This window comes from Phytophthora infestans, genomic scaffold, assembly GCF_000142945.1.
Source record: "Phytophthora infestans T30-4 supercont1.21 genomic scaffold, whole genome shotgun sequence".
NCBI classification, from domain to species: Eukaryota; Oomycota; class Peronosporomycetes; order Peronosporales; family Peronosporaceae; genus Phytophthora; species Phytophthora infestans.
This window is the reverse complement of record NW_003303738.1, coordinates 694,612-717,771: the sequence shown is the minus strand read 5'-3', so window position 1 is coordinate 717,771 and position 23,160 is coordinate 694,612. Positions and strand designations below refer to the sequence as shown.

The window sequence follows — 23,160 nt, the reverse complement described above, 5'->3', positions numbered from 1 at the left end:
TCATGTATTTGACATGCGTCGGGGGCTAGGAAGTCTTGTTCTTGTGGTAGGCCTTTTGAATAATGTAGCCATTTACAATCGCCAAGTCGATCAACCCCAGGACGAGGGCTTGTAATACTTTCTGAATCGAAGCGTGCGTTGCAGCGAGTAGCGCTGCAATCGCAGCTGATCATGGACATCCACGCCGCCCATGAAGGCGTGATAGTCCTTCACAGCTCGACGATACGAGGCTTCGATCTGCTCTGCCCCATCCTGACGCGCACCACTCGGTCAATTTCGCTTCTTCCACCAGTACATAGTAAATGCACAGGACTAGAGTCCCACCAGCAAATAGTTTTCATGTTTGGCACTAGCTTAGACTTTGCGATCTTACAGGAGCCGCGCTGGATCGTTGGAGGGTTCGTTCTCCTCTTTTCGATCACTTGTTTGCAGTAGTCCAGCCGATTCGTCATAAATGTGCCGACACAGTGAAACCCCATCAACAGTAGCTGTCTAGCTAGTGCAAAGGACGTGTAGAAGCGGTCGATAACTATTAACCTCATGCCTTGCTTTCGTGCTTTAGGTCCAAATACATCTAACAAGTTGCGGACCACTGCAGCTGGTCCCGACTTCAGGTCTGGCGTGTGTGCGTCACTAGCGTGCTGTTTCTTGCCACAGCATACCTCAAAGCTGAATTAATGCAGTATTATAAAAAAGGTTAGCTTTCATAAACTACATAATTCATCATAAATCATTTTGGTAGCCAAAACCAAACTCACCGGATGCAGTACGCGGTGACTGCTCTGCACAGCATGAATTGTGTAGTCCCCCACTTATGAGGCTTGTCCTTCCTGTAGACTCGCATCTTGTTGAAGGATGAGCGACTTAGTAACATGGTCTCATCAAACGCCAAGTGCGAAGGCGCAACATATCCACTGGAATAAGCGTGCTGTAATGCCTCCACCACCTTCCGGATCTTCCATGCGCGGTCTGTTTGGGCACGAGGAACACTGTTTGGATTGAAGTGAAGATTACGTGAGATCTCTTTGAACCGGTCACGCGCGAGTACCGAACCAAAACGACCACGTGCGATAGCACCCACGTCTGTAGTCTTCCAATGGTTGGAGCGTTTCTCTCGATTTGGGGCAATGGTACGAGCCACTAGCAAGCCTATGAAACAGCAAAGCTCATGAGACATGATCGGCTTCATTGTCTCCATCTCGTGCTGTTTATCGCGTCGTGTTTTGTGTGGTAGCTCCGGTTTTAAACGTCTCTTCTTACGATAGCGTTGATACGCACTGTCAATACGGAGAGGCAGCATCTCTCGATGATACTCGTTTGCGATATGGCGCCAGAGAACCCCAGGCATGAAGTAGAAGAAGAGAGCAGCGGGAGAATCTCCATGTCGTAATGCTTCAGCTGAAGGGCCTGCATAGCCTTGTCGCAATCCGGGATAACTGTTTGCATTGTCCATATACTCATGCGGGGATATCATGTGTTCGAAAATATCAGGGTTCTCAAGCATCTTCCCAGCCCACCACATCCATGTCACGCAACCCACCGTTCTTCAGGTTCCCAGCAAGAACCTCATTTTCACCACCGAATCTCTCCAAAACGTCTTCTGCAAAGAGCACCTCGGCGGAAATCTCGATTTCAGTTTGCTCTGGATCGTCGACAAGGTCTTATGGTGCACAGCGACTGTTTACGTCGTCCTCAGAATTGCTTGCCCGTCTCAACGTCGTCATTCCCAGCTTCATCTCCAGACTCAATAGCACCGTACTGCGGATTGTTTTTACTGAAGCCAACCGAGTACAAGTTGTCAGTGTTGTCTGCCAGCAGCGCTGTGCCTCGCACACTCAGTTCTGCTTCATCTTCATCATCTACCGTATATATCGGGCTCAGCGCGACAGGTTTGAATGGCTCAAATCAAGTGAGTGTGAAAAACCTCATTAGGTTTTTTATTGAGGGGGTGTCGATGATATCCATCCAGCAGAAATCAACCGGCCACCATGCTACGAAGACCTAAGAACACGAATCGGACAAAGCTCAAAGTAAGATGCAGTTATAGGACGCAAATATGATACAGAACTAACGTTTATATACTTTATTTTGAAAGGGAGTGACAGCAGCCGAGACAGCCCCCGTATCAGCAGTGGCAGCGAGCTTGCCGATGCATCGCTCGACTGTGTATAGGTGAAAAAATAAAACGCGCCGCCTATCTTGCAGACAAAAAGATTGGAGGCAAGTGCTACGTTTTTTCGAGTGCCCACCAGGCATTACGTGTTCGCTCCCCTGAGTTAGATGCAAAGTATGTGCTCTTGCTGCTCTAAACCGCACTTTTTAATAAAAGCTAAGCCTCTGTGACCAGGTTACTATCCTACGTAGAAGCGATTCGCAAAAACCGCAAGTTATGTCTGACAACTTAGTGTTTAACGCTGATGATCGCTAAGTTTGACGGCGATTTGGCTGCTGCACGTCAATACACGGCTCTTCGCTTGTGGAGGGTGCGTTTCCTCAAGCGCAATCGTCTTGTAGTCCGCCGTATTACCCACAAAGGCACTAAGATTCGCAATGAAATGCAGGTGAGTTTGCTGTGAACTATTTGTATTTTTGCATGCAAGTTTTGTTCTCGATTAAGTTTGTGTTTTTTTGTATATAATGTCTGTTTTGTGTTTTGCTGCTAGGACGTTGCTGATGCTTTCGCTAATTCAGTCAATGTTGCTGTTGAAGAAGATGGCGTGTTACTTTTTCATGCGTCCTACAATACCAAATATGCCGGCTTGTTTAACATGGATCAGACTGCGGTTTGTATGGACAACCCCGGCCGGCTGACCATTGACTACTGCGGGGCTAAAACGTTGACGTTGCCCAAGGAACTGTGGCAAACGGCGGACGCTGTAGCGTTTTGTTTTGTGCGCACAGGGATCACTGGCTTGAGCCAACCCATGGACGTTAGCGTCATGAGGTCATTCATGGCTAAGATTCAGTATGTTTGAAGCATGAAAGTGTTTATTTTATTTTTTTACTGACCTAAATTTGTCGGAACAGAGATTTGTATGTGAAGTATCACATTGAACACCCTTTCCCATCAACGGCCGGTGATCGACGCGCGATGCTCTCCCACTTGGTCGGAAAGGCGTGGGTGAGCGCTAAACAGAGACGATTCTGAATGGATTTCGCAAGGCTAAGCTACTCCCAATTGGGCCTCGTGACGCCCTCGGTGCATTTAGGACGTACTTGCGCCCACTACCAGAAGACTCTGTTTTAGACGAAGTTGAGCCTGATAGCGAATACCCGTTTATGCATTTAAATGGTGATTTTAATTGTATGAATTATTACAGGTATGCGAAGGCGTGTCTCTCCTAAACGATTTGATGTTGCATTGGAATAGTTTGTCGCACTGGGGTCGATAAATACGGTACAAGCACGAAAGGTCAATAACGAGTTTATCTTGTATATGCAGCATATACACCAGCATAATAGAGTTTGATATGCGGAATACCGCTTCGTTTCTTACCAGATGCTATGGAGGCGTCGTCAATAACAACCGTCGCGCTGGAAACATCAGCGTCGTCACTTGCGTAGACGTCAGAAACTGAGGTGAAGTAGCGATAAGTGGAGACGCTGACCGCGGACGAGGCGGCAAGATCTCAATCGGACTTGGGTCAACTGCTAATGCTCGACGAGCACTCGACGGACGTGTTGGTGATATTGGTGCGTGCTGACATTCCTCACCGCGCGTAGCTGTAGCAAATATAGCAAAATATCAATCATTTTTACGTCATAACCTTCACTATAATATGCAGTATATCGTGCAGAATAATATTCAGCTTACCGGAGGGGACGTCTTCGTGAACCGAAGACACAATTTGCTCTGGGGGTGATGCTTGTTTCACAGAAGGTGTAGTGACTGAGCGTGTGTACATAATAAGCAAAAACACATGATTAGATTCAATAGCATATAAATAATGTGATTCAGTGTACCAGGGCCGCCCGTCGCATCTGTGTCTTGGTGAACAGGTGCAGCTAGTTCTTGGGTAGCCCCGGCTTCGATGTCCCTAAGGTAGTTCTGGCGAACAACCTGCTGGGCAGCCGCGAGCTGAGCATTACCGGGGGCGGTCGACCTAGCGCCAGCTGAACCAGTAGTCGGTGCGGATCCACGAGCGCGGCTTCGAAGCACTATGTTGAACATCTTGTCAGTACATCTAGAAATTATTAATTTATGGTTCACGTACCGTTAGCGTAGCACTCGAGTAGAGTTTTCTCACCCAGGAAGTAGTCGATGCCGAGAGTTCCTTCCGTGTGGCCGTGGGGTCGAATATACTTATATCTATCGTCCAGGCTTCGCCGTGATGGTGGTTTGCGTGTCTACCGGATTCCTCTGAGCTCGCGCCACACCGACTTGAATGACAAGTCACGTGCAGTGACTTCGCTGTTCCGCGGTACCGTTTTTCTCGTCTTCACCATTTTGGGATTCACTTGATCTCTGACGCCGCAAATTCTCGAATGAGGGATATTTTGAAATGGCGGAGGTTCTGAGAGCCACTTAATTGGTAGGTACGTATTATGAAATGATACACATCAGTTACAGCCAATTTTTAGGTTTTTGAAAAGTAGCTAGTCTTAAACTGAATATATTCAGCTTAAGCGATTTTTTACTTTAAATTTGAATTGGTGCTTTCCCCCGACACGTCAGCATACAAACACTAAGATAAAAATATGTTTTTGTTTCTGTTCTCGCATTTTTACACTCTTTCAAACAAACACCAACAAATCTAAGCTGCAATATGCAGTATCCGGTCTGGAGGGGTTATTAATAAAACCCTTTTTTAGCAAACCATAAATCTAAAAAGGCGCTAAAAAAATAAATATTAGTTTAAATAGTCTGAATTATCCATACAAGAGTGTAAGTTATTCGATTGATGATTAAGCTGGGAGTTCAGGCATAACTTAGGCAGCCTGCCCCTAGGAGGCGGACACTAACGTTTATATAGAATGTATGAAAACTTGCGAGTTTATTTCTACACGGCGTTGTAGCCGGCACGACGGCTCTCTTTCTTAGCGAAAGCCAACATACCAGCACCTAGCACTGCGCCCATGATAACCCACGCGATAGCGATAGGAAAGCTTTGGCTCCCCACCTCAACGCTGTTAGCCACAGCTGCCTGACTGACGAAGCCCTGAGCAGTCACGCTGTCGACGCCTACGAGTTGTTTGCGCATGCTGGCCTTGGGCTTGAACGTGTCACCTGGCCACTTTGCGAACTCACTGGCCTGCAGCCACCAAGCAGGGTATCCAATGGATACCTGCTGCTCTGGCGCCTCACCTGTCGTCATGTAGCCATCACTGTATTTGGCAATCAGCGTCCAGGCAAGCTGCCACCACTCGCTCACCACCTGCTCCGCAAACTCGTTACTTCTGCTTTCGACGCGAGCCACTAGCTCAGTCTTCGAGCGTCGTGTGTCGTGCTCTTCCTTCTCCATGTTCTTACGCAGAGAGAAGGCAGCTTTCTGCAACAAGTCGATCTTACCGTGGATGTCGATTCTCATGGCGTTGTACCGTAGTAGACTCCAGTTGTTGACGAAGTTGAAGGCCCACCAAGCAGACTGTGGGTGGAACTTGCTCTGTCGGCCCAGTAAATACGACTCCGGGACAGATTCCTGCGCGCAGGAGAACGGAACGAAGACAGAGCCGTGTGGGGCGTCTTGTGCGTACCAAGCGACACCACCTATAGCATCGAATCCCGTATCGCTACGACTCTGAAGGACAAATGCAAATAGCGTACGGTACATGGAGATCGGGCGTTCCCAGCCGCCAACGACACCACCAGCGCTACCTGACCACCGTACAGGTGCTCCGAACGGCCCAGCAGCTAAACCCTTACTCATATCGTAGCTCGTTCCTTCGTAGTGATCCCGTAGCAAGTCCATAATCTGATGAGTCTTTACATGCCAATCAGGTTTGATGGAAAACGGGTAGGTCGCGTACTGCGAGAAGCTACCAAGACGCGCATCGAGTTGCAGTGACGGAGCCAGAACGTCAAACACACGCCACACACGACGACCGGTGTAGAGCGGACCTATTGCATCCTTATCAGCGAAGCCATAGGCGGCTGTGAAGTCGAATGGCTTGTCACCTTTAGCATCCCACCAGCCCATTTCCTCGGCAAGCGAAAGCACATTAGCCGATGCCATAAACCAATCAGGCTGGCTTAAGTCGATCTCACGAATGATGAATCCATTGGCAACGACAGTCACGTGGCCATCGGGTACACGTTGCGCCGCCCACACAGCACCAGCGTTGTCTTTACCGGTCATTACGTGGAAGACCCATACCTCCCCAAGCTTGTCGCCCACCACAAGAGCCTCGGCCGAGTCGCCATAGTCCGGCTTTGCCATCTCACCGCTATCTTCGCTGTAGAAACCGTACTTCTCAGCTAAAGTGCCCATAGTGTCGACGGCGCAGCGTGCAGTCGCACAGCGTTCTAACGCCACCTTTGTGAGCTCAGCAATACCGAAGAGATTCTTACCGCCAGACACATTCAATGGCCAACCGACCGTCTTAGCGCCACATGTGCTTTCACCGATACTAAGCTGTACTTCGTTCATCATGCCGTAATCCTGATCAAAGTACGCGTACGTGTGATCCACTTGCGGGATGTAACCCAGAGGCATCGAGTATTCCTGAGTCTTGCCAACCTCTGGGTCCTTGACAGGCTGGTAGTGGACTCCGCGGTCCGGCACCACCACTCTTGGATACCCACCGTTGAAGTTGTAGACGGCACGCTTGCTACCCGCCTCATGATCTTGAGCGGGAACACGCACAAGACGCAGATCTGCAGCACCGCCACCAGCATCGTCTGTGTGAGCAATCAACGTCGAATTATCAGCACTTGCGCCTCTCGTAACAGCAATAGCTGTGCACGCATCGACGTGTGTCGGCTGCATTGCTACCAACGCAAGTGCGAGGACAGCTTCGCAGAATTGAGACCGGAAAAGCTTCATTGTAGGAGCAGACGGAGGCTACGACTTGTGTGTCCTCGACGTTGACGGTCCAGGTAATAAGGGAGAATGAGAGCACTATGCCTCAAAGCACCAGAGACCTCGAAACGGACCGGGCTCTAGCCATCAATGCTTGAAAGTCTGCGATTGGACTGAACTAGACTCTTACAGCTTCGCATTCGCTTCAACGTCAATACCAACGTCTCTTCACTTATTATTGGCAGGTCAACAACTCTGGGTCCAGAAATATTACACACCAACATTTTTCATGTTCCTGTGGGGACTTCTCTTTCTCTTTAGTGCTGGCCGTTTTGGCTATTAGTATCGATTGGTCGCTGAAGCGGCAATTCGTGTGACGTGGCACGGGACGTTGCAATGAACATGACGCGACTATTAAGACTTTTTGGTGAGCGAACGAAGTGCAGTCGCACTGAAAGGCTAAACTTACAACTATTAACAGAACTAAACAGCTATCGCTCTAATTGCGGCGCATGCGACGGGAGCACTTACCTCCGTCAGCCTCGCCACCAACCTCTTTCTTGACAGTAGCGGGCTCAGGGGTAACGGGCTTAGTAGCGATCTGGGGCTTCGGAGTAGCCGCAGTCGCAGGAGCCGTAGACGTAGACGTAGTCTTTGCGGCCGCTGACGAGCGCGCAGCTGAAATACTGTCACCGCTTGCACCGCTTCCAGGGACGATGATGTCTGCACAAGTCTGGTACGTTTGCTCTGCCATTTTAGAGTACCAAAAGAACTGCAGAACGCAGTCACCGGCCTTCTCGCAACCCTTAATGTCAGCGGGCATCTTCGCTGCAGTATTGCCGTCGCCACCGTTCTCTCCAAACGGCTTAACGGTTAGCAGCGTTTTGTAACTCTTGTAGGTGATGACACCCTTGGCGTTTTCGGTGGGCTTGAGGATGCTCAGCTTCATGTAGCCTGGGTGAGGCGCTGAAATTGTCCATTTGTCATTGAAGTCTTCACCACGGTGACGTTGCTACCCTCCTCGTACACAGTACCGCGGCCCGTTCATGATGTTGAATGCTGGCGCCGGCGGGTAGTCGATCTGTTTTTTCTGCGAGATAAGCTCGATCTGGAGCTCACGGATGCCACGTTGATGAGCACGCCTCCGTCCTTACGATACTTCTCCGACATGTGTCTATAGGTTGGGTAAAGCATTTGGCCATGCCCTTCAGCTCCAGCGAACAAGAGAGCGACAACGGCTGCAAGGGAGGCAATGATACCGGTAGCTGACGGCATTGCTTTTGGTTTTCGATGTCAATTTGCGGAATGAGGAGCTGAAACGATGATGATAATCTACTGATTTTCAGGTGTCAATGGCCAACGTTGTTGCTGTAATGAGCTCTTACCGATCAGACTAATTCATACTGTAGAAAAGGCATAGGATAGAGTGAATTAGACAAACATTTTCAGAACAGAAATAATACAAGAAAACGTTTAAGTGTCTTGCAAAAAAATCAAGAAACAGGTCACACAACACAGCAACTTCAACAATTTAATGTCTGAAGTACATTATTAGGACATAGCGTACAGTACTGCACCCCGTTTTCGCTGGGTGGACCATATAGGATTTGCAAATAAATCAGATTTTAACAAATACATTATAGGTCATATGGATTCAGGATCATCACATCCGGAAGTTTATCAAAGGTCCAAGGGCGCGAAAACGGGGTGTAATACTGTATACGGTATCGGACATTCATGTTATTTCATTCCAGTTGCTTTAGGGGATCAGATATTCCTTCTTGAGCGCGGTCGTTAACTCCCAAGGACACTAAAAAAAACTCCACAATGTGCCCGATCAGTCCACAGAAATGGGCGTAATCCACAAAGATGGTACTCAAATGACCAAGCTGCGAGTCGCCTCTGCAATTGACTCGATAGGCGGCAGTATGGCAGACGTTAACAACATCTCGAGCTCGAGTAACGCAGCCGCTGTCTGCGGAGAGTACGAGCTCAGACTCGTCCTCTATTTTCTCGGCTGAGCCCATCGCAGTCTCTTGGAAGCTGCACTCGATCTGTCTGGCCGGACAGGAAGGAAAAGTAGAAGGGAATAAATTAGTTGCTTAAGTTCTCTCACCAAACTCTCACAACCAGTAAAGGACCTGTGTCCTCCCTCATGCAGAAGCCCACGTCTCTCTGCTTCTCAGCGACTTGGTCCAACCCCCGTTGACCAGGTCTCACATTGAACTCAGCTTCGACATCGGGTCTTCGATATGCAATCCAACACGCCTTCTTAGAAGCATAAGCTTTGATCTTCACGTTGCAGCTCTCGGCGCGATGGAGGATTGGTTGGCACCCACGCCCACAAGCTCCAACAAAGCCTTCAGCTTGTTCCTGTCCAGGGGCTTGGTAAACGCATCAGCCGGGTTCTCGTCACCTTTGATCTTGTAGAGATCCACAACTCCCTTCTGCACTTGTTCTCGAACAAAGTGCCAGCGATGTTCAATGTGTCGGGTTCGACGGCTGTATTATGGATTGGTTGCCAACACGTGTGCTGCTTGGTTATCAATTTCAAGCCTCGGTTTCACATCTTGATGTTGCAGTAGTTCTTGCAATACGTTGCTTGCTGTGGTTGCCTCCATCGTGGCTTCGCACGCTGCCACGTATTCGGCTTCAGCCGTAGAGAGAGCTACAATGGATTGTCGGCGAGACATCCACGAGACTGCACCACCATCAAGTGTAAATACAAACCCTGTTGTACTTTTCCTCGACTCTGGGTCGTTCGCCCAGTCGCTGTCACAGTAGCCATTCAGTACAACCGTACTTGGCATCTCCGTCGAGTACTCATACGTAATACCGTAGTCAACAGTTCCAGCAATTTAACGAAGCACACGTTTCAGTGCTCCAACATGCTTCGCTGACGGTTTGGCTACGAATCGACTTAATTGGCCAATCACAAACGCTAGATCTGGGCGTGTTCCAGTAGCTAAGTACATCATCATGCCAATCGCTCTTCTGTAGTCAAAGCTGGTATCCGTCTGTTGATCCTTGTCCAATGGTACCAAACGCATATTGGTCTCCATAGGATTACCCACAGCGTGCGCGTTGTTGAAGCCGAAAGTCTCCAACACATCATTCGCGTGCTTGCTCTGCTTGACAGTTATCCCGCTGTTGCTTTGATCCACCTCGATTCCTCGATATTCCTTCAAGAGACCTTGGTCCTTGATCCCGTACTCATCATCGAGATCTTCAAACAGCTTTTGTTTGCTCTCCTCATCATTAGTGGCCACCATGATGTCGTCAACGTAGACTAACTGCAGCGGGGCTGCCGTAGCTTTAGCGTCAGAGGAAGACGTTCGACTCAAAGAGTCACTAATACTAAGCTCCTTATCCAAAGAACACTTACAGCCCAAGACCAGGGCTCAAAGTTAACACCTTAACTTTTATGCTTCAAAACCAGAAGTGATTTATTTACTATTATTGCGGCCAAGCCGCCTAGGGGTAAATGTATCTCTTTAACTATCTAGCATAGTTAAACCTAATCAAATGCATAACGTGTGGCTTTCAGCCAACGTACTGAGAGACCTTGTTAACTCTCCAACTTATGTACTGAGAGTTTGTTAACTCGCCGGGTACTTCGTACCCCTGTGTGTTCCACACCATGTAACCCCGTTACACTAACACTAACATGATAACATCGTTCCTGAACTTGTAGTATAGGCACGGCTCAGTCAATGAGCGTTGATACCCATGCTCCATCAGCCAACGGTTTAACTCCGTGCTCCACTCTCTCCCCGATTGCCTTAGGCCATACAGTGCCTTCACCACTACGTACACATGCCCCTCCTTACACGGGAAGCCAGCAATTGAACGCAAATACTGACGAATTCCTAGCATTGCATTCAAGTACGCAGTGTTAATATCACCGCCATACAATACGAGATGTAATGCTGCTGCCAATGCCACTACCATCCGAAAGGACGACATTCGCGCAACTGGCGCAAACGTCTCTGAGAAGTCAATTCCCGGTCGTTGGTGGTTTCCAAAGGCCACAATCCGTGATTTAAAGCGAATCACATATCCCTGTCGATCCGTTTTCACTGAGCGTACCCATCGCGTATTAATAGGCTTTGCGCTCTCTGGCACGTCCTCATACGGGATCTCCATGATAACGCCTTTAGCACGCAGCGCACTCATCTCTTCCATGTCTGGCTGCAGCCAGAACTCTCGATACTTTGATCGATTCATCTCCCGATTGTTCCTTGGAATTGAAACAGAGCTCGCATGAATGGCCTTACCATTCTTGTCCAAAATGCGCTCCGTCCGTTGGGCAACATTGATGATATAGTCGTCGAGATAGCGGGGTCGTCGTCGCTTACTGTATTCGCGAAGTCCAGTTCGTGTTTTCTTAGGTCCTAGTTTTTCAGCCCTTGCTCCACTCGCAATAGCTCCGAATCGGTTTCATCACGATGACTTCGCTTGCCAACCTTAGCGATAGGTAGTGCAGTATTCTCGACACCCATCTGGTCCTGTTCAAGTATTTCCTTAACTTTCTCGTCCAGATCATAGTCTTCGATGCACTCATGTGTGTGACTCGACTCTGAGCCACAGACACTCATCACAGAAAAGCATTCATCACTTTCCGTCAGATCGACCGGGTGACCGTCCACCAATACATCATGTTGGTCATCGTCCTCCAATCCTATTGTCGATCTATCCTTTCGCAAACACGATTGTTGCTCATTTCCGATATCCGACTCGATATCCCCAGCAAACGCTGTGTCTTCGCCCACATCCTCAGTGTCTAGTCCGAACTGAATAGTCGAATGCACCACTGAGGTTTCGTGCCCACTGGTCCGCTGCGTCTCCATTTCACCAGCGGGTAGAGTCTCCTCAATATCCACCACATCACCTACTTCAGTTGGTATCGCTGTGCTCACTCCACCAACATCAGTTGCGGGCTCCAGAGTTTAACTCCACGGTAATCTGCGATGTTTCCTCAGATCCAACCTCGTGCGTACCAGATCTAACCTCGTGGTGTGTACTCGTACACCCCATCTGTGTATCATCCGCATCGCCTTCTGCATTCTGCAGCTCATGTTGCACAACCCCACCATCATTCTCATTCTTTTCCTCCTCGAGTTCCGAAGGGTCTAAACCCACGGACTCGTCCAAATCCGTAGAGTAGAGCGAACGAGTGGACTGGCAACTTGTTCTTGCCACACTCATGTCAGCACTGTCCTCTCCAGACGGTTCAAAATGTAATGATTCCAGGTCTGCATCATCGACTGATGCTTCATGTCGATCTTGGTATACTACGTCTTCTGTGACGCGTAAGTCGGCGACAAACTTTGCTGTACGATCTTCAGGAAATTACACTTTGCAGCCGACTACATCCTCTGCATATCCAAGCACGAAGCCGATCTTGGCGTTGTCATGGTGCTTACGACGCCCTGGTTAAATTGGAACGTGAACATATGCAAGTGCTCCAAACGTACGAATGTGATGTATATCGGGTTTCACCCCAAACATCATCTCGAACAGAACACCACCGGTGCCTTTGTTGTACACCCTGTTCTTTATGTAGACAGCATTTCGTAGCGCTTCTGGCCACAAGCTCCTTGGGTACCCAGCGTGATGCATTGACGCCTTGGTCATCTCGATAAGAGATTGATGCGTCCTTTCGCATGGGTTGAGTTGTGAGCTCTTGGGTCCTACAAGGACGTGCTCAATTCCTTGAGTTCGATACCAGTCTTGCATGGCTTCGTTAATGAACTCTCCTCCTTTGTCCGTCAGTACCTGACGAACTCGGTACTTGACTCGCTCGCCTTCTTCTTCTGAGTTTCTCCCAGCTTGACGCTCTGCCCAGAAGATATAGTCCTTAATGAGCTTATTCACCAGCTCACTTGCCTTAGATGTCAGCATGTGCACTGTTACGAAGCGTGAATAACCATCTAGTAGGACCAGAACGGCTTCGAAGCGAGACCTGGTATCCCTTACTCGGGATCAGCAAGTCTGCATAGATCATCTGATTGGGCTGCTTCAGGTTTCGATCTAGCTTCTTCTGATATGGTTTCTTTCTTTGCTTCCCAATATGACAAGCATCACATATCGACGCTCCCTGTCTCTGAGTCAACATCATCCCCTTAACAAGGCTCTTATCTGCCATTGTCTTCAAGTATTGTGGACATATGTGTCCTAGCCTCTCGTGCCAGCGTGAAAGTGGAGCCACCCCATCCAACGCAGTGTAGTTACACAGCGATATGTTCGGTAGACTCACTCCTCCTCCTGTCGACGGGTGCCTCACGAAGAAACCCCACGTAGCTTTCTTGGGCGTAGCTACAATTACCGTTCTTCCTTCGTAGGTAACGTTGAACGTTGACGGAGATTGATCATAATCGAAGTCGAACCCTTGTTCAGCAGCCAGTCCTGGTGAAATCAGACCAAACTCAGCACCAGGTACATATAGTACGTCATTCAGGTAAACCACAGTTGATTTACCGTCCACTTCAGTTACTAGCGCCACAGTTCCAACTCCTGCGATACGAGAAGCCAACGTTGTATTAACCCCGTGTACACTTTGTGACTGACTCGTATCTTCCGTAAACGCACAGAAGTACGCTCTGTTGCCGGCTACGTGCACATTTGCAGCCGTGTCAAAGAACCATCAACCACTGCTCATGTCACCGTTCACACCAGTTCTACCACTGTTACCCTCCTCGTCCTGTGTGACCTCATCCGTCAGTTCGTCTTCAGACACTCTGACACTGGTCTCCACGCTCGCATCGATCATCATGCGATCTAGAGTACCTGCCACCACATCAACGTCCTCATCTTTCTGATCAGGTTTTGGTCGTGAGCGGTTCTCTTGCCGAAGAGTCACGTTCCCCCGCGGTTTCCGCTTTTCATTTGATCCAGCGCCGCTTAAACGATCCGTCCTCTCTGGGCATGCAGCCTTCAAGTGCTCTGTACTCTCACAGAGATAGCACTTCTTCGGCTTCTTCTTCATGAAGTCGTTGTTTTTCTCCCTTCTCGGGTTATCAGCCTTTCCTGTCGTTCCTCCACCATGGTTTTTCTCCGCCTTTATGCCCTCCTCGTTGTCCGCCACCTCCCTTTCCACCAAGTTCGTTCTGTCGAGAAGCCGCTTCTCGACTTAACTCACGAACTTTAGCAGGAGTGAACAAGCTTGAGTCAGCTGCGTAGAGAATAGATGACTTCATCCGTTCGAACTTTGGCTGATCCGGTAAACTTACCAGCAGTGCTTCTACCATGTCGAGATCATTCACATTGTACTGCAAAGTATCCAATTCAGTCTTGAGGTTGAACATCTTGCTCAAGTGTAGGTTAGTATTCCCACCAACTGCCAATTTGATGCTCCAAAGTTCGTTCCTCAGTCGACGAATTGTGTGGGCCTTCACCGTTTTGTTCGCCTTATTTTCGAACAGGTCACTCAGCGCAGCCCACATTTCAGTTCCAGTCGTCCTATCACGAATCTGATGTAGAATCTCTGACGGCACTGACATACCAATGATATGCATGATCTTGGTCTGTTTCAGGTCGAATTCTTCTTCACTCTCACTTGTAGAAAGCATAGATCTTGTAATCTTCTCTTCTACAACGTCAGTAAGCATCATCTCCCTGAACACCATCTGCATTGCGAACTTGTATGCCTGCCAGTCCTTTCCGTTCCAGTCCTTAGGTATTCCTTCGGACGTGAACTTTATCTTATCCACCATCTTGGATCGCTTCTTGTGCAGCAGGAAGTCCGCAGTTCTCTTGAACTCAGAACCCTCTTCGAAGTTGCACTCGATCTGTCTGGCCGGACAGGAAGGAAAAGTAGAAGTGAATAAATTAGTTGCTTAAGTTCTCTCACCAAACTCTCACAACCAGTAAAGGACCTGTGTCCTCTCTCATGCAGAAGCCCACGTCTCTCTGCTTCTCAGCGACTTGGTCCAACCCCCGTTGACCAGGTCTCACATTGAACTCAGCTTCGACATCGGGTCTTCGATATGCAATCCAACACAGTCATCAGAAGAGCCTTCTCCTAGGCTTTATTTTGAAGAAGCTCGGGTTTCTAAAACCCCTAATTAAAAGTCCCGGCTGTGCTCCACTTCTCTCCCAAAATGCTATTTATGCGAGATTTTATTCTAATTCTCGAATACCTTCTTAATAGGTAAAAACCTCAAATACCTGGTCAAACCACTTTTTGGTCTCATCAAACATTTATAATCCGACCCTTAAGTAGCAACGCGATAAACCACTTGGCTGAGGTTCATTTTACCCAAACGTCGTGTTCCGGCAACAGTTGATTTTTTTTAAACTTTTTATATAGTTTTGGAAGGCACTTAATGGGTGCCTTTGGTCAATTAGGAACAGTAGCCACGAAACTTGCCTTTTTTATTCGCCTAAGTGATTTGATTTATTTATCGAGGGAGCGGCGCGCTGAGTACCGCTGTGCAGAGCCAAGCAGACTTTGCAAGCCGCTTCGCTTGTGTGTCTACGTTACGCCACTCGTTCACTTGTTCGGTGACGTTGGCAGCTCCCGGGTTGGTATAGGAGTAAGTACTGTTTACACCAGTCTTTGTTAGCAAAACACCAAAAGTATACTATCAGCACCCCAGAAATCCATGTGGCACCGACCGATACCTATCAGCCACTCGTTATTGTGATTGTGACACCACCAGACCACCAGCAGCACTCTTGTCCCGGAGACGCTAGCTCGGCAGATTATTTTGGCCAATGGTCAAAGTTCTATCACAAAAGTAACATCCAGCAATACTCGAGGGGCTCGGGCTTTCCTTTACTATCCACCATTCAGCAATCGCACCCCGCTAAGCCAGCCCCTAGCTCCCCCCAGTACCCCTCATGGTTTTCCGACACCATTGGCAGACACTCGCGGCTGCGACGCCCCAGATCGAGGCTGACCGTCTACTAGGAGGCCTTAAGAAGTTCCGTGTTGCAAAAAGTGATCTGAAACAGTGCTATGTATGCATGAACGCCACTCCGCATCCAATGCGGATGCAGCGCCTGGCTTGCGCGTGCAACGCCTGCGAGGACGTCTCGACAGCTGCTGTCTGCCGCAGGAGAGGTCGCGTCATGACGTGCCAGCAGACGCATCTCGTAACGATTGAAGAAGCCTACACCTATGCTACCCCTGCCCGCGTCGCAAGCGCCCCCGTGCTAACAAACGCAATGAAAACGGCAGTGATGGATTGGGCTAGTCAAGGTCTCAAGCCGAAAAGGATTTGGATCGCGCTAACCCAGCGTTGTAATCTAACTGAGGCCACTGCACCACCGCTGGCGAGAGTCTAGCGCTTTGCGCATCACCATGTCGTGGGGCGCCTTGGTGGCAGCGACCTGCGTGCCGCCGTTCACCGTAAGGTGCAGAAAACCTTTTTTACCGGTCAAGAAGAAGAGGCAGCTGCGTTCACGTTTACAAAACGCACAGATGTGAATGGCAATGCTGTCATAGGCAACGGAAGCGACGCTAATCCCATCGTGATTGGAATTAGCACGAAGAAACTTCTACGCCGTGCCAATCGGGACGCTGCATCATTTATCTTAAACTTGGACGCCACGTACAAGCTCACTCAAGTAGGCTACCCGGTCATCGTTGCTGGCATCTCAGATAGAGCGAGACATTTCCATCTCTTGGCGGTCTTTATTGTGTCGCAGCAGCAACAAGACCAGCACAATGAGGTGCTCCAGCTACTTCGCCGCGTTTATTATACTGTGGTGGGTAAGCCGCTAACTGTTCGCTACGTGATGGGTGATACCGACGCAGCCCAGTGGAATGCCGCTGAAGAGGTGTTTGGGGAAGACTGCGAGTATACATACTTGATGTGTTACTTTCATGTGGCCAAGAAGATATTCGAGAAAACACGCTCCATGGATTTCAGCATAGCAACATCGGTAATGGCTGATGTCCACGACTTACCTTATACCACGAGCGACGTCGCCTTCCAGGATAAGCTAACTGCAGTGCAAGAGCGCTGGGCAAAGCGCAAGGATCTAGAGGACTTCTCGAAGTACTTTTTGAAAGTGTGGTTGAACCAGCGCTTCGGGCGGTGGGAGTGCTTCCACACACCAAGCGGTTACGAAACCACCAATAACCCGTGCTAGACTTACAACGCTGCGATTAAAAGAGACGTCACTCTGCGTCGAAAGATCAAGGTCGGCGCTCTTATACCACTTCTGAGGGTCCTATGTGAAAGCGAAAGTGTCGCTGCGAGACCCTTCACAGCTTTGCGAGCCAGACGCAAGACTTGTGCGACGTGTCAAAGCGATGGCTAGAGCTGGGCTACTGTCAGTGTACGTCACCTTGAGAAATAGCATTGCTTTCCTGCTATCCAATCCTCCCGACATTTCGTCACGTGACGTAGTCGGTGTTGTTAGTCATCCATCGCCCCGCGCTTATGACGAAATGAGAAAGAAGACAGTAGAGGACCTGCCGATCTCTTCACAACTGAACAAGCTCACTGCAAATATGGAGACGCAGGGAACGCCTGCATCGGGTTCGCCCGTGGATATGCAATCCCGCTCGTGTCCGTGCAACTTTTGGTTCAAGTACGGATCCTGCATCCACACGCTGTACACTATGGAGGTGCGCGGCGTTACTGACATACACGGAAGAGAAACGCTGGTTTACAGAGGGGCGAAGTCGCGTAGAGGTGCATCGGTAAGTGCTGGTAGGCCGCGCGCAATTGGTCCGGCGTTAGAAATAGAGTAACAATACTTCATGAGTAGTATAGAAACTCGCTGCAGCAACGATGAACGCATTCATGAATTCAGGTAGTTATCCCTAAACAAGAGTCGGTTACGGAAGTTCTGGTTTGTAGAAGTGATTCAGTAGCTACCGTACTGATGCAAACAACTCACAAAGATGGTGTGCTTATCTACGGTCAAGATATGCTGCATTTTAAAAACTATACAAAAATCACACTGACATGACCTCAGTGACAGCCCTATTGTTCTCCCGCTTGTACAAACCGATGTTACGACTTAGTGAATAATGAATCAGTCCTTAGACACTCTCTTGTTATAATTAACAACAGGGCTGCGGCCGATCCAGATTCTGAATCCTGGAGAAGCAGCGCACTTAGGCTCTGTCGTGCCAAGCCTAATACACAGATGCCAAATCTGGCCTGTAGAAACTTAAAGAGATTACTTGAGCTTAACAAAATGCTTTACAAATGAATGTGAAACAAATATTGCAAGTTAGGCTGCGAGATAACTGTGTCAGAATGTTTGATTGTTAGATCTTTACGCTAAATAAAAAAGCGCGTGGAGGTCGTTTATACAGAGTGACCAAATCTGGCTTGTACAAATGGTGCGGGTAAGTGTTTCGATGCTGCCTCAAACAAGCTGGGTCCACTAATCGTTAATGTGCAAGATAGGCTGCAAAAACCCATAGTTTCAGAGGAGGCGACCGTAACTACAAGTGTTTTAGTACTTATATTTGACAAAATGTAGCTTGTACAAGTCTAAGCACTTGTACTTTGAAAACTACCTGTACGTCGAAACAGTCCCCCAAATCAAAATTGCAAGTTAGGATGCGAAAAGAAATGTATTATCAAAAATTAGAATTCTGATTAGGAGCAAAGTGTACTGCAGTCACTTTTGGTGCTTGCAGCCCGTACGGCAGCTAGCTTCTCATTAAGTTTCCGCTTCTTTTTTTTCTTCGCGTTCGCACCTAGACGAGCTTTCTCCAACTTTGCTGGTAGCTTCAACTTTTTGTAGAAAAGCTTCTTCTCACGCTCGAAGTTTGCCTGGTCACACACACGTCCCTCCATCGTATAGTACGCTGTTAGCAGAGACTCCCACGATCCAACAGAATCCTTTTTGCTACCTGATGCTAGCTTGGTTGCATATCGAAACGACGCAACGCGGTCCACTTCACAAACCACAACCTCGCCAAAAATACCGCCCCATTTGTCTTCTTCAGCAGTGCCCTTCTGGTAGACGAGAAGTACCGAGTGAAACACCAGGTTATTCAAGCACACGACATCGCCGGGTCGTTGGATAAGCACGGAGCTTCCAGGCGTACGTAGCATCCTATTCAAGGAGTCCTCCTTGTTCCCGTAGTTGAAGGATGTGGTCGTCTTAGAAGCCGGAGAAAATACCACCCAAATCTTGAAGGCCGTCTTCGCGCACGGGGGCAGGTACGAAATCACACGCCCGTGGTCGACGTGTATGGGGAGCTCACGGTTTCCAGATTGAAGTCAGAATTCAGACCTATACCTATAGGCTTCGCTGTGTGGAAACACGAGCTTGGAGTAGTAGTTTGGCAAGTGTACGCTGTACTGGTCCGAGGGGCAAAATCGGCCTTCTTCTTGCTCCTCCCTTGCACCCTCCTCCACGAACTCCCGAATGTTGGTTGTTCCGCGGATGTCAAAGATATGCTGGGGTCGCTCGGAATACGTGTATACCCACGTACCCCTGCCACCAAATCACACGAGCCAACAAACACCAGTGCTGGTGCCTCGTAATTCATTACACGCGCCCATGAGAACGCGCCCAGCACGTATCGGTCCTTGCTGTACGGTATGCGGGCCTTGATCTTCTGCAGGTCGTACGTCCGAGGGCCATAGTCTACCCGATCGACTAGCTGCATCAACGCATCGATGAATTGCGCGCTCATCGTCGAGTGAGGTCGATATCTAGGCTTGCAACTATTTGTAGAAAATTGACCAATTAAAAACTGCCAGGGAGTCGTTGGGTGCTACACAGGGATGCCCTGGCTATACATGGGTGATATTTGAGAAAATGCAGTGTTGAGTCCCTAAACTGACGGTGTTTATCGTATTTACTCGTTGGTATAGGCTTCAATATTTGGGTAACCCCAAATGTGTTTTATCCATAAATGTACGTCGCATTAAGTCGAAATAACTGCAAATGAAGCTTTTTCGTAAATTTCACATGTGATGAATGAAGCGACTCTTTATTCTTGTGGAAAGCTTTATGCACGATAGAATTGGTGCTAATCGCAAGGTCAATCGGATCAAGCACGAGCCCTTCGCTGTAGTTTTTCTACTCTAAGTGCACGCTGGATGGCGTATCGCGCTGGATGGCGTATCGCGATGGATGCAGCTGGTCGTGGCCGTCCACGCGACGTGGTAGTCCTTTATGACCCGGGAATACCGCACTTCCACTTGAGCCGCTCCAACCTGGTGCACAACGCGATACATATCCAAACTTCAGTACCGCTAGAGACTTGGTCATGTGGAGATGTAGTCAGCAGATCTTGATTGCTAGAGAGACACCTCGGCGGAGGCGTTTGCGGAGCATGGCTGGTCGGGGCGGAGCCATTTTCACATGCTTCTTCAATGACCGCAGTAGGACGCTCAGATACAGTCACTTCAGTTTCATCTGACTGTTACGATGTAGAGTCCACAGCGACCAAAGCCACAGTCGGACACGCAGATGCAGTGTCCTCGGCATCAGCCGACTGCTGTGATGTAGATCCCACGAGTACAGGGCCCACAGGCGCAGTCGTCGTGGTTTATGCAGGGTCCACAGCAGCCTCGACATGCGCCGCGTAGCTCAGACCTACGATCTCTGTAATGGGCCTACTTTAAACCCACTACTTCGGCGTACACGTTAGCGCACGTGTATGAGGTAGCGTGAGTTACGTTTCACTTAGATTAACTATACTTTCGTCCGAAAGTATAGATTTACTTCAATAGGAAAGCAACGCCGATTTCCGGTAAAAATGAGAACTGTTTATTTGCTTGTTTGGATTCTCCTCCTAATCTAATATTCTAATAAAAGGTATTTAGCAGCTAATATTCTAATTGGTTAAAGATATTGACTTTCAACCAATAAATTCCTTGAATGCATGCAGATCAACAGTCTGCCAAATGTAGTCATTAGTGTATCTCACACCAATATGGAAAACCTCTTCTGTAACCAAATGGCTATGTGTAGCCACTTAAGTGTAACCTCGTTACCCCCCCCCCATGCTAAGCTAAGACCTCTCTAGTCTTAACACATCATTAAAAGTGTTGACGAGGCCGTCAAAACGATTGAGAAACCCGAGCTCATTTCGCAATGAGCTCGCCGAGGAAGGCACCCGCAAGCGTATGCTCCGGCAGACTGTTACGTCTGTGCCTGCACCGGCAGGCACCACCTTCAGTGTCCGCGCATGCTGCCAAGTACAAGCTGTTTAGCTTCATGATCGACGACGCGTTCGGCCACGTAAGTACTGTAGTTGGCGTAACCTAACCAAACGGTTAGTGATTCGTTGGTGTAATTGGTGACTAGCTGGTGACCAGCTGGTGATAATACTACAGAAATTTGCCTGAATAAGGAACGGGGTTTCAATTAATAACCTCTCAATTTTTATAGTCAGGAAAGATTTAGGGAGATGGGATAGTGATGGGCAAGGTACTGACAAAACAATCCAGGCACTGACTTTGATTTCAATTTAAAGAATGGCGCGCAGTAGGTGATCCTCCTTCGCTTCAAGCCCTACGAGCCGATCAGCATTCCATCATTTACATTCAAGCTCACTAGCCGACTGCGTCCACTAAGCAATGTCCGTGTTGAGAAGCTACCCCCGAACACCACCGCCAATATCCAGACGCTGGATCAGGGGATCACCAATAGCATTAAACGCTACATCTTATCGCAAAAAATGATGTTCGCATTGGATCGCCTAGGCGAAGGTCTCGCCAGCCCGTACAACGTCGACCAGCTAACTGCACTGCTCTGGTGCGAGGCTGCATGGTCTAAAGTTAGCGCTTCCACGATTCAGCACTGCTGGAATCACTCTGGTCTCATTCAAAAGTCAATCTTCAATTATCCTAACTTAATTCAATACATGCACATGATTAGATATCATAGTCTGTTTTTAGCGAGGCATTGTCAGCTTATGCAATCTTTTGCTTAATCTATATCAGGCGTTCCTTATTCAGGCAAATTTCTGTAATTGATCGATTATTATGTGTTTGTCGGTTTATGTTTTGTGCTTCTTCCTTGCTAGGGTCAATATGCTCAGCATGAGATGGTCGAAAATGAAAGCCACGCGTGTATGAGGGATGCAATCACGGCTTTCAAGGAGAATAACCCTTCGTGGGACCAGATTTGCGCATTCATGGTCAACAAAGCCGTCGTAGAAAATAATCTTTTGCAACGGGACCTTCAATTAGCGCGTGTATTGATTTGTCACTTTCATCTGAAGAAATATATGCGTACGGAGATGTCGAAGGCTATCTATGGTGGTCGCCATGGTGTCGATGTGGATCGCGCTGAAGACTCGCTCGGTATGATAGTGAAGGATCGGAATAAAGAGGAGTACGACCGCGGCTTTAGGTATATGTACTATGTATTGGACGGATTCGATGGACAGGGTGAGCTACCGGAACCAAAACACCCCCTTCTTGATTATGTCGTTCGAAACTGGTACTCCTGCAAGGAAATGTGGTCTATGTACGAGCGGGGCAATGTCGCCCACCTTGTCAATTACCCCAACAACAGGTACGTACGTTTTAAATGTCAAAATGACTCTATGCGTCTAACATATCACTCGTCACCATGATGTAGGCTTGCGTCAGCGTGGGGGGCGCTAAAAGATTTTTTTGGCCGGAGATGGAGCTTCATGAATGCGTGGAAACGCTGCATTTTGAGCAGTCGACGGCTGAATTGTAATATGCACCTCGATTTAATGTTCTAGGTTTACGGAGCTATCTCGGCGCAGACGAGAGGCTACTTCGATTGGCAGCATTGGTGAGCCCGCATGCATTTGAGCTGGTCCGAAAGGAAAACGAACTGTATAAGAAACGTTCTTGGTCCTACGAGGGTAAGTGGTTGCAAAATTAAGTCGTCCGTCTGAAGCTGCACATAACGGATTGCGAATGTACTGTGGATGTTTCGGCACGCGAACGCGCGGTAGTACTTTGATTTTAATCTAAATTACTGACGGTAGTTTGTGCTTTATGCAGACTTACACGTGTTCATCCTTCTTCATGCGGACTATGTTGTTTCCGTGTCACCACACGACGTTTGTACGTGCATCGATGGATAAGAAGAAGGTGATTCCAGTGACCTACATTCATAGTCGCTGAATATTGCAGTCCGAAGCAAACCACCCGGTGGAGGAGTCAGATGACGATATTTCTTGTGCCACATTCCGCCTATAGCGCTCGCACATGCGATCAGTGGAGCATGCTGCTCTTAATGGGACGATTCGTCCTTCAAGCTTGTTATGAGCCATCTCATCGAT

At 48.5% G+C, this 23,160-nt stretch overlaps 2 protein-coding genes across 2 annotated transcripts; both read right to left on the bottom strand.

Annotated features, from left to right (window-relative positions):
• Positions 1 to 5,000: 5,000 nt before the first annotated feature.
• PITG_11875 (peptidase, putative) lies at positions 5,001 to 6,983 on the bottom strand (the record flags this gene model as incomplete). Its single annotated transcript, XM_002901310.1, has 1 exon — positions 5,001 to 6,983. The coding sequence occupies one exon, from the start codon at positions 6,981 to 6,983 to the stop codon at positions 5,001 to 5,003; it is 1,983 nt and encodes a 660-aa protein (XP_002901356.1).
• An 11,546-nt stretch (positions 6,984 to 18,529) lies between these two features.
• Positions 18,530 to 19,578, bottom strand: PITG_11873 (uncharacterized protein; the record flags this gene model as incomplete). The annotated part of the gene is made up of 2 exons (XM_002901309.1): positions 18,530 to 19,138; positions 19,375 to 19,578. The coding sequence occupies 2 exons, from the start codon at positions 19,576 to 19,578 to the stop codon at positions 18,530 to 18,532; spliced, it is 813 nt and encodes a 270-aa protein (XP_002901355.1).
• Between the last annotated feature and the right edge of the window lie 3,582 nt (positions 19,579 to 23,160).